This window comes from Schistocerca cancellata, chromosome 5, assembly GCF_023864275.1.
Source record: "Schistocerca cancellata isolate TAMUIC-IGC-003103 chromosome 5, iqSchCanc2.1, whole genome shotgun sequence".
In the NCBI taxonomy this organism is placed as follows: domain Eukaryota; kingdom Metazoa; phylum Arthropoda; class Insecta; order Orthoptera; family Acrididae; genus Schistocerca; species Schistocerca cancellata.
This window is the reverse complement of record NC_064630.1, coordinates 357,912,699-357,925,078: the sequence shown is the minus strand read 5'-3', so window position 1 is coordinate 357,925,078 and position 12,380 is coordinate 357,912,699. Positions and strand designations below refer to the sequence as shown.

Genomic DNA, 12,380 nt, shown 5'->3' with positions numbered 1-12,380 from the left:
ACATTAAGGGGTTGGTATCTGGTTCCTGGTTCACGCCAGATGAAAACCCGGCGAGAATTACTGTTCAGACTATACCTGGACTCGTCCAGGAATATAACCTGGGACCACTGTTCCAATGACCATGTACTGTGTTCGTGACACCGTGCTTTACGGGCTCTCCCGTGACAAGGGCTCCAAGCGAATAAACCATGTCTCTTAGTCGTCTGAAGACTGTGTGTCTGTAGACAACTGTTCCAGTGGCTGCGGTAATGTCCCGAGCAAGGCTACCTGCAGTACTCCGTGGTCGTCCGCGGGCACTGATGGTGAGATATCGGTCTTGTTGTGGTGTTTTACACTGTGGACGTTCCGTACTGTAGCGCCTGGACTTGTTTCCTGTCTGCTGGAATCGTTGCCATAATCCTGAGATCACACTTTAAGCACACGGAGGGCCCGCGCTACGACCTGCTGTGTTTGACCAGCCTCCAGTCGCCCTAGTATTCTACCCCTCATAGCGTCATCAATGTGTGTTCTTTGAGCCATTTTCAACACACAGTCACCATTAGCACGTCTGAAAACGTCTGCATACTTACTCGCTGCACCGTACTCGAACATGCACAAACACACCTTTGCATATGTGGACTGCTGCCAGCACCACCGTACGACGACCGCAGGTCAAATGCACCACATGGTCATATCCGGAGGTGATTTAAACCCGCAAACCGCCCATCAGAGCGTTGTTTGACCATGTATCAGCATTATCCTTAATTTATGAGCAGGAGCGCATGAAGCTATATAGACGACTCTGATTGGTCACTGTACTGAAAAGTGAAGTCTACAGAAGGTTTTCACCTAGGAGTAGATTAGATTAGATTAATACTAGTTCCATGGATCATGAATACGATATTTCGTAATGATGTGGAACGAGTCAAATTTTCCAATACATGACATAATTAAGTTAAATTAACAACATAATTAAGTTAATATAACAACTTTCTTATTTTATTTTTTTTTCGTTTTTTAAATTTTTTTCTTAATTTGTATCTAAAAATTCCTCTATGGAGTAGAAGGAGTTGTCATTCAGAAATTCTTTTAATTTCATCTTAAATACTTGTTGGTTATCTGTCAGACTTTTGATACTATTTGGTAAGTGACCAAAGACTTTAGTGGCAGTATAATTCACCCCTTTCTGTGCCAAAGTTAGATTTTATCTTGAATAGTGAAGATTATCCTTTCTCCTAGTATTGTAGTTATATACACTGCTATTACTTTTGAATTGGGTTTGGTTGTTAATAGCAAATTTCATAAGAGAGTATATATACTGAGAAGCTACTGTGAATATCCCTAGATCCTTAAATAAATGTCTACAGGATGATCTTGGGTGGACTCCAGCTATTATTCTGACTACACGCTTTTGTGCAAATAAATACTTTATTCCTCAGTGATGAATTACCACAATACCCATATGATGCCATATGCAAGCCATGAGTGAAAATAGGCGTAGTAAGCTAATTTACTAAGATGTTTATCACCAAAATTTGCAATGATCCTTATTGCATAAGTAGCTGAACTCAAACGTTTCAGCAGATCATCAATGTGTTTCTTCCAATTTAATCTCTCATCAATGGACACACCTAAAAATTTGGAATATTCTACCTTAGCTATATGCTTCTGATTAAGGTCTATATTTATTAATGACGTCATACCATTTACTGTACAGAACTGTATGTACTGTGTCTTATCAAAATTCAGTGAGAGTCCATTTACAAGGAACCACTTAGTAATTTTCTGGAAGACATTACTGACAATTTCATCAGTTAATTCTTGTTTGTCAGGTGTGATTACTATACTTGTATCATCTGCAAAGAGAACTAACTTTGCCTCTTCATGAATATAGAATGGCAAGTCATTAATATATATTAAGACCAACAAAGGACCCGTGACCAACAAAGGACCCGTGACCAACAAAGGACCCGTGACCAACAAAGGACCCGTGACCAACAAAGGACCCGTGACCAACAAAGGACCCGTGACCAACAAAGGACCCGTGACCAACAAAGGACCCGTGACCAACAAAGGACCCGTGACCAACAAAGGACCCGTGACCAACAAAGGACCCGTGACCAACAAAGGAACCAAGACCGACCCTTGTGGAACCCCATTCTTGATAGTTCCCCAGTTTGAGGAATGTGCTGATTTTTGCATATTATGAGAACTGCTTATTTCAACTATCTGCACTCTTCCAGTTATGTACGAATTAAACCATTTGTGCACAGTCCCACTCATGCCACAATACTTGAGCTTGTCTAGCAGAATTTCATGATTTACACAATCAAAAGCCTTTGAGGGATCACAAAAAAATCCCAATGGGTGGTGTTTGGTTATTCAGATCATTCAAAATTTGATTGGTGAAAGCATATATGGCATTTTCTGTTGAAAAACCTTTCTGGAAACCAAACTGACATTTTGTTAGTACTTCATTTTTACAGATATGTGAAGCTACTCTTGAATGCATTACTTTCTCAAACATTTTGGATAAAGCTGTTAGAAGGGAGATTGGACGGTAATTGTTGACATCAGATCTATCCCCTTTTTCATGCAAAGGTATAACAATAGCATATTTCAGTCTATCAGGGAAAATGCCCTGTTCCAGAGAGCTATTACACAGGTGGCTGAGAATCTTACTTATCTGTTGAGAACAAGCTTTTAGTATTTTGCTGGAAATGCCATCAATTCCATGTGAGTTTTTGCTTTTAAGAAAGTTTATTATTTTCCTAATTTCAGAGGGAGAATTGGGTGAGATTTCAATTGTATCAAATTGCATAGGTATGGCCTCTTCCATTAACAGCCTAGCATCTTCTAATGAACACCTGGATCCTACTATATCCACAACTTTTGGAAAATGATTATTAAAAATATTTTCAACTTCTGACTTTTTGTTCGTAAAGTTTTCATTCAATTTGATGGTAATACTGTCTTCCTGTGTTCCTGGTTGACCTGTTTCTCTTTTAATAATATTCCAAATTGTTTTAATTTTATTATCAGAGCTGGTTTCAGACATGATACACATACTTCTGGATTTTTTAATAACTTTTCTTAATATAGCACAGTAGTTTTTATAATGTTTGATAGTTTCTGGGTCACTACTCTTTCTTGCTGTCAGATACATTTCCCTTTTCCGGTTACAAGATATTTTTATACCCTTAGTAAGCCATGGTTTGTTAGATGGTTTCTCACGAGTATATTTATCTATTTTCTTGGGGAAGCAGTTTTCAAATGCATTTACAAACGTGTCATGAAATAAATTATATTTTAAATTGGCATCAGGTTCACGGTACACCTCATCCCAGTCTAACTGCTGTAGGCTTTCCCTGAAATTTGCAATTGTTAAATCGTTGACTGAACGTACTTCTTTGGAGGACTGTTTAGTACTGCTGAATGGAGATGTCAAATGGCTGATGGAGAAGTAAGAAGTAGGAGGAGGAGTAAAAGAAAATATTATTAGTTTGAAAGCTGTGATTTCCACGATTATGATAAAGTGTGAAACGTGTGTGCTTTTCGTGTAAGGAATCCAGAAGTTTAGTATGAGGCGAGGTATCAGAATTAGGCGGACGCACCTGAGGTCCGACAGCTTGGGGTAGGAGCAGATGCGGAGCGTCTTGGAGTTGGAGCCGACGGCGTAAAGGCGGCCCTGCGGGTGGAACTCTGCGCAGCGCACGGCCTGCACGTCCTCCAGCGTGGTGACGGCGACGAAGCGCGGCCGGCCCGGGCCGCCGCCGCTGCCCACGCTGCCGTTCAGGTCGGCGTCGCCCACCGCCGTCGCCGGCTGCTGTAACACGCAGGGAAACACATCGTCACACGCTGCCCCCTAGCATCGCACAGCGCGCCGCAGCTCTCGAGTAATTTTAATCAGACTGTAACTGCCTAACAGCGTGCTGGTCCACCTTTGGAAAGCAATACAGCAGCGATTCCACTTGGCAGGGATTCGACAAATGTCGTTCCCAAGTTTCTGAAGTTACGAACCGTAGTTAGGGGTCGGGGACTAGGAATAGACGCAAAAGTGACAAAAATAATTCTTCGGCAATTGGTAGAACTGGCGCCTTCACTAGACATCATTTTGTATTAATTTCCCTAGCGGCATTGGTGTAGTAACATTACTGAGGTCACTGTGACTGTCTTTGTAAGCGCTATTTCACGTGTTCGGCTGCCATACATTAAATACCAAGGTGCTAACAACAGGCTGTGTTTCCTCTAACGGAAATCAGGAGGCACAAACTGTCGCAATGCTTCGGACGGCTTAAGAGGTTTACGTGTGGTTTTCTGGTTTTAAAAGTGGTCAAATGTCAACTGGTGACGAACCACGACCGCGACGTCCGACGAATTCCAGCAGGCACGGAAACATTGAAAAAATACTTTTTGCGATCGTATGTGAGCCACTGTAGAACAATCGATGAATTTGTAGAAATGACTGGAATATCCTGAAATTTGGAGTGAATATGAAACGTGTTTCAGCAAATTCGTTCCGTGTGTGCTTTCGTATGACCAGAGAGTCAATCACTTGCGCTCCTGTCTGGAATTGAAAGAACAGTCAAAAACTGATCCGGATTTTGACGCAAAAGTCATCACAGATTTCAAATCGTAGTGTTATGGATAAGACCCAGAAACCAAGCAACAATATAGTCACTTGAAGACTCCATTTAGCTAGCTGAATGGCCGTTAGTTGCCGGAGGCCAAATAAATAAATACCAAGACCAAAGAAAGCAAGGAAGATGAGATCCCACGTGAAGACATCAACGGGATCTTCCACCACCAATTCGTTCTCGACAACCAGGAGATTGGCTTCCGCACTATGACAACACCCCTGCACACACAACATGCCGTGTGAAGCAGTTTTTGGCCAAAAATTACATGACAACGGTTTCCCAACCATTCTATCTAGTGCACACCATACGGCTGTTCACCAAAGCAGAACTTAACTTGCTGTAACTTGTTTTGTCCTCCACCCACTGATTCCTTCCACTGACTCACGATTATACTCAACAACGACGAGGTAGTGGCGAAGGGGCAGTGCGATGTAGCACATTACTTTTGTTACGAACACACATTTTTTGCAGCATCGCAGCTTGCTTGTCTCCCTGGGTTTCCAGCGGCCCGGTAACCAAAGGAATGACACTTCCTTCCCTTGAAGGCGTATAAAAGTAGTTTGTCTCTTGCGCGCTCTAGTAGTACAAGTGTAATACTGAAGACAAGAGTGTTTGATGTTCTAATAGACCAAGTAACAGGGAATTTTGCAATGAGGCGCGTTAGGCTGAAAAGCGGGTTGAATCAAAAAGGTATGGCACCACATGTCGCTGAAGTGGTGCTTAATAAATTAAAAAAAAAAAAAAAAAACGGCGGTTATCACTTCTGCTGCGTCCAAACCTATTTTAAATGGATGGATGGGCGCGTATTGTAAGCAACGCAACAGAATCTCATACGAGCAAGCATAGGTAAAGGACACTGACGCGCTTTATTACTACGTAAACACCTACACCCTTCCCCAACGTATGCAGAATACACGAAATCATATTCGCCACAAGCGGTACTGGGAAAACAAAATACAAGGTTTTTTTTTTATTCGCCGCCTCTCTCGACAAGTTAACTAAAACATGTACAGTACGTTAACAAACTGCTACTGGTGGATTCCAAGCTTCCCCGTGCATCTGTAAGGAAACTTTACAGCTGGCTTTAAGAGTGCGACAATGTCATCCGGAATGTTCGCTCAGAACTACAGTAATGTACTAACACAAGAGTTTTACAAAAAAAATAACGGGGTCCCAAGAAAATAACTTTGTTTCTTTTGTTTCAGAAAAATACTGCGACAGTGGAGTCATCAAACACCCTGCCTTGTGTATTGTAATTCTTTCGTGAGCTGTAAAGTATAGCCATGAAGGAACATAAAGCAAGCTGGTTATCTTAGCACACCGTTGACTCCTGACAAACTACCACAGAGCGTTACGATTCCATTATCTCACGTTGTAATAATTTCTTGCTCTCTCTCAGTGTTCGGTCACAAAGTCGTTAGTGTATCGCGGCGACTTACTTGTGACGGAAAGCTACTAGTTTACCACGGACGGCGAAAAGTCACCGTTATCGCTCGTTGCTGTGGAGTCAAAAAGCAGTGTTTTTCACTACTGGTGTTTTCTTTTGAGACTAGAAAAGAGGCATATAACCGTTGTATATACTGAAATATCCACATACTGCCACAACCAGCTTTCAAATTTTACTGTCATAACTCGACAATAATTTTTTGTTATGTATACAACGAGCTTTTGTTTTCTAGAAGTGATTCACAGAATGTGGAATAAGAAACAGACACGATTACTGCTAAATGTAACTTTTTTTTTAGTTCTATAAAGGCAGTGAGTATTTGAAACACAGAAAAAATAGGCTTTCATTGCTAACCAGAAAGCACGCCGATATCTCAAGCGCACACACTCATTCTTTGACCAAAATCTCTAGCGTGACTGAAGAGGGGGTTTATTGGCTCAGTCTATGCTTTTGTCATACAATGGCGAAACGCCGCCGAATCAGTCACGGCCACGAAGAAACGTCTAACACCTTCGCAAAAACTGCAAACAATTCAAGACTTGGTAATGGATGTAGTTATGGTAAAGGCGACAGAGAGCATATTGATCTTAGAACTCAAAGCGCGATTCGGATCAGAGTTAAAGGTACCTTCGCCAAAGGCCGCGATGAAAGAAAGCCCGAGGATGCAGACGCGTGAGAGGGAGAACGCGGTTTGCAGTCGCTGTGTTTTCCCACTGCCGATTTACTGCGCTTCCACGCCAGCACGCTAAGCATCCGCGGGCAATGAAAGCGGTTATTAGCGGCCCAGCAGCACAAATATTTTCTCACGTACCCTATAGCGCCGTTAAAAAACGAAGAAGCGGCTGCCGCTAAGGATACAAAAACGTGCTAGGTGGCGTGACAGCCACATGACGACTTCCGCAATCCTACACCGTCTCCTTTAAAAGCCGTCCTCTCACGTCGCCAAGGAGCTTGTGACGTCACAACATAGAATTCCACGTTCCACTACACTGCTAAGCGCGAAGAAAAGAATCTAAGCAGAACTTGGAAGTCCCCGTATTGTGGCGTTAAATACTGTTTTAATGGATTTTCTTTGTCATAGGTTATGTGGTATGAAGAGAAGCTGTTTCAAGACATCAACAAATTGATATTTCGAAAATGCTTTGCTTTACATAGGACTTGTTATAATAAAATGACAGGAAGCTACGTATCTGTAGTTCCATGCTCGGTACTTTTAGTGTTTAACTTATGTGCTATGAAATGAAAGTACACCGTTTCAATTCTACGGCACAAAATGGTGATCCAGCAAAAAGAGCGTCGTTTTGGTACAGTCTGTCAGTTAAACATAAAATAATTACATTTGTACATACAGTCTACCACATACGTACGCCCGTCTGCCATGTCGAAGCCATACGGTAGTTGATTGTACGACCTATGAAGAGAATGTCAGTAGAGACAGGTTCGCGTCCATCCCCCTCCAATTTTTTCACCTTTTGTCTCCTAAAAGGTTCTGGGAGGTTCCTACTAATTTAACTGAAGTATTATCTGCAATAATCTATGTTATTTATTATAAATAATGTATTTGCTGCAATTTTGCTACATAAGCCAACGACTGGAATGTTTCTCCAGTGACCTGAAATCTTAACGTGAATGCTAGTCTATCTCACTTCCCGGAAAATATCTTTTTCAGTGATGGTCAGCATTTTGAAAAAAATCTCTTCCCCCATTCAAATGTAGTTACGAAACGAATCTCTATCTTGAAACTTAAGAGATGAAGGACGTTAATTCAGGGTGTTGGTAGTCATGCAAGATCGAGGATACGGACAATATGCACATGCACTTTAAATGTATTCAATGTAAAACCGAAAATGGAATGAAGGTTCAACAGAGTTAACGAATAACTTCTAGTACTATGTGCCAGGTGAAGTTATTGATCTATGTAAAATAAAATCGTCGTAACTTTTGAATGATTTGCATCAGGACATTCAAACTGCACGGTACGCCGCGGGGCATAATGGGAATTAGTATGCACATGCATGGTTTGGTTTAGCGACGAAGCCCACTTTCATTTGGATGGGTTCGTCAGTAAGCAAAACTGGTGCGTTTGGGGAACCGAGAATCCGCATTTCGCGATCGAGAAGTCTCTTGACCCTCGACGGGTGACTGTGTGGTGTGCAATGTCCAGTCACGGAATAATCGGTGCAATATTTCATGACGAACGATACGTGAGGGTTTTGTAAGATGATTTCATCCCCATTATCCAAAGTGACAATATGTGGTTCATGGAACAAGGAACTCGACCCCATTGTAGCAGGAGAGCGTCAGATGTCCTGGAGGAGCACTTTGGGGACCGCATTCTGGCTCTGGGGTACCCAGACGCCACTGGCATGGGCTTCGACTGGCCGCCATATTCTCCTGATTTGAACACATGCGATTCCATTTGTGGGGCTATATTAAAAACAAGGTGTACAGCAATAACCCCAAAACCACTGCTGAGCTGAAAACAGGCATTCAGGAGATCAATAGCATCGATGTTCCGACACTTCATCGGATCATGCAGAATTTCGCTATTCGTCTGCACCACATCATCTCCAATGATGGCACGCTTATCGAACATGTCATAACCTGAATCCGAATATCTGTAGTGACGTTTGCATGTTTGGTGAAGTGTGTGCACGCCTTAGCTTGTAACTAATTTACCTGTTTTCATGAAGTTCAATAATTGTCACCCTATATCTCAGATTGTTGTACAGCCTTATGTACTGTTCAAGCCAACGACGAATCCAGAATCTTCTTCGCGATTTTCTTGCACAATCGCTGAGTGAGTTAACGCAGCTATTTATGTACGTTCATTTTCGTAAACGAATTGTGATTTACACGCCAGACGCAGCCAGGAACTACCGCTGGAGCGCTGCGGTCGCATATCACGATAAGGAGCGCGTTTTGTTAGACGTGACAGGTCTTCGTCTTCACAGCGTGCAGCAACCACGACGGTCACTCCGTCTGACGGGCTTGCCGATGAGAAACAAGCTCTGTGAGATGTTGACTCTGGGACAGCAACGAACCTAAAAAGTGCGCGTACTTTTTTACCCCGCAAATGACAGTTCACACTTGTGTCTTATTTTGTAATTCGTAATTTTTTGCCAGTTGTGATTTAAGAATGATAAAACAGTTCACACTTGTGTCTTATTTTGTAATTCGTAATTTTTTGCCAGTTGTGATTTAAGAATGATAAAACACCATTAGTAATAACAGCGAAAAACATGCACGAACGTAATCAGCTCATACTACCATACTTCTTTAAAGGTTTAGAGACTAATTGTCGAAGCTCCGTGCGACTGCCGACATACTATACTATTGTAGAAAATAAATTGACAGACATTTCGTCACGGTTTGTCCGTGATTAGCTTACTTTACATCTACACATCGCAAGCCACCACCGTCACTTCTCCCCTTTCCTCTTCCAGTCGCGAATGGTCTGCTGGAAGAACGATTGTTAGTAAGCCTGCATGTGAACTGAAATCCCCTAATTCGAAGTTCATAGACGTAGGAGAAAACAATATATTGGTTGAGTCCTCTAGGAGCGTACGCTCTCAAAATTTAAACAGTAAACCACATCGTAATGCAGAACGCCTCTCTCGCGGTGTCTGCCACTGCAGTCGTCTGAGCATCTCCGTGACGCTTTCGCGCTTATTAAATGAACTTGTAACGAAACGCTCTGATCTTCTTCGGCACTTCTCTATTTCCTCGATCACTGCTATCTAGTACTGATCCCAGACTGACGAGCTCTATTCTAGCACTGCTCCAACGAGGGTTTTGCAAGCTATCTCGTTTGTGGGTGGACTACATTTTACGAGGTTTCCTCCAATGAATCTCAGCCTGGCATATGTTTTCATTCCACTTTAAATCGCCCCGTACGTATAGTCCCAGATATTTTATGTATGTGACTGCTTCCAGTGATCGAGTAACTACAAATAATTGGTCTTTCTGACTGTTTACGCGTAGTACTTTTCATTTGTCCATGTTCATGATTTTGTTTGTAACACGCCAGCATTAGATGCAATAATTTATTTCCCTGTTTTAGTCGAACAACAGGTTTCGAAGCTATAACTCTATATTGACTATATTTAGGCCTCACATCTGCTTCGGTTTAAAACTACCTCCTGACACACGCAACATCGATAAATAACGTCCAAATTTGCAGTTAAACTTCAAATCAAGCAACATATGCACAGGTGCATTGGTAAATACCATGAACATGTTATATTAAGTATATTACGAAGTTTTTCACCGATACAGAAGATGAACATTTCGTGGCCAAATTTAGGTGATACGAGCTGAAGCATATGTGACGCCAAAAGACAGTTACTGAAAATGAAGCTATAGCTAGGAAACCTGTTGGACTAAAATATGAAAATAAAACAATGTGACCTGCGAATACGGAACTTCCAATGCCACACAATCGGGCGAAATGCACTAAGAACTACACAGTATCTACCTTTGGCGCAGGGTCTGGCAATTCACCCACAACACGAACAAATCGAATGTGTTTTTGCTTAAATATACAGGAATGCCCGCTGTTGTTTGGTCGTAACATCAGCGATGGATTATCAGGACCGTATATCATCTACGGCTGAGCGTCCGAAGCGATTTAAGGCGGAAGTATCTCAAAATTTTCTATAGGGACGACCACATAGAAGACAATTCCGATACTTATTGCGTAGTATTGACCAGCGGCAATATGCTCCTATCTGAGCACAAAAACACTAATCTTGTTTATTTAAAAGAACTGAAAAGTGGCGTACCAGCCGCCTCATTCTACCTTTCTCATCGGCTTTAAAAATGTTGCCAAAATTTTTTGGCATGCGAGCATATTCGAGCTCTTTTTTAACATGCATTTCACTTCACTCCCACAACTCCCTTCACTGTAACTAGCTCACAAACACTAGTCTATCAGTAAGTCGCTCATACTCATCTCTCACTCACTCATTCAGCCCATTTCATTGTCAGTAACTCTTTATGTCAGTGTCTCCTGTCTCACTCACTCACTCACTCACTCACTCACTATCTCTCTCTCTCTCTCTCTCTCTCTCTCTCTCTCTCTCTCTCTCTCTCTCACACACACACACACACACACACACACACCCCTCTAGTATCTCATGCCTGCTGCTGCTGTCTCTTCTCATTGTCACTATTTCTACCTTCCGCGTTGTCACTGTCTCTCATTGTCATTGGCTCTCACCCACTTACACTTTCTCCTTCTCTCTTCCTGTCCCAATGGAACTGTCTCCTCCACTCTTTTTCTAACTCTGTTCTGTCACTGTCAGTTATGTTTCACTGCCACTGTGTCCCTCTCTTTCTCTCGTATTGCCACTGTCTCCTTTGCTCTTTCTATACCACAACCACTATCTACTGTCTTCCAGTATTTACTACTTTTCCGTCTCTTTTCACTGCCACCATCTCCCCTCTCAGCATAAAAAGAACGAATATACTTGCAAGCCAATTTTTTTGCAACTTATACTTCAGCACCTGGCGCAGTTGAGACCTCACTTTTCGGTCAGAGTCTTTTAAACATGAGCATATTCGCCTTTTTTGTTCTCCGATAGGAGTATTTTTCCGTCGGCTCCCTTCTTTTTCCTGCTGAAGCGGCGCAAGTTACTCGTATGAAAAGAAATGTATTAGGTAATAAAATTTTGAGTCTACTTCTTGTTACACTGAAATAATGCAAGACTAATTTTACGCCTCAGGACGGATTTTACGTGAAACAAAAATTGCATGTCTCTCATTACTACAACATGGGGTTTCAAGAACCTTTCCGATGATAACGGAGACACTTAACAGCATATTTCTCCGGGCTACGTCACTTTTTCGCCTCGCATTTTACGTGCCAGTTTTACGAGTACAAGCAGGGTAACTTCGAATCTCGGAATGGATAAAGATACCAAGAAAATTTTCGAGGTCTTACAAGGGAAACTCCCCATTGCATATCCTTCAGATTTAGCGGCTAAAGGGGCTCATTGGACAGCCCGTCAAAATCTGAACACAGATCAGGCATGAGAAGAGGAAGTCGGTGTACTGAACTGTGAAGAAAAAAGTAAAATAGAAACCGTGTACGTTCCAAACTTAAGAAGTGAATATTGAGCGATGAAGTAAAGCGACGGCATCGTGGTTAAATTGTCACGGTGTTGGGCTTTCGAATGGGATCCGCGAACCTTTGATGACTAGGCGAAAGTCAACCGAATCTTTCACCGGAAAACATATCTGGTATGTCATAAACGGCATTAGTGACAGTACGTGAGTCATATAATAGGACCTAATTCGTACGCCTGGTGAGT

At 42.1% G+C, this 12,380-nt stretch overlaps 1 protein-coding gene across 2 annotated transcripts in view; it reads right to left on the bottom strand.

The window, feature by feature from the left end:
- LOC126187688 (WD repeat-containing protein 47) overlaps positions 1 to 12,380 on the bottom strand; it is a 676,574-nt gene that overhangs the window by 22,812 nt on the left and 641,382 nt on the right. For both annotated transcript variants that reach the window (XM_049928928.1, XM_049928929.1), the window contains one exon: positions 3,594 to 3,805. In XM_049928928.1, the coding sequence (XP_049784885.1) occupies positions 3,594 to 3,805 (212 nt within the window). The remainder of the gene's footprint in view (positions 1 to 3,593; positions 3,806 to 12,380) is intronic.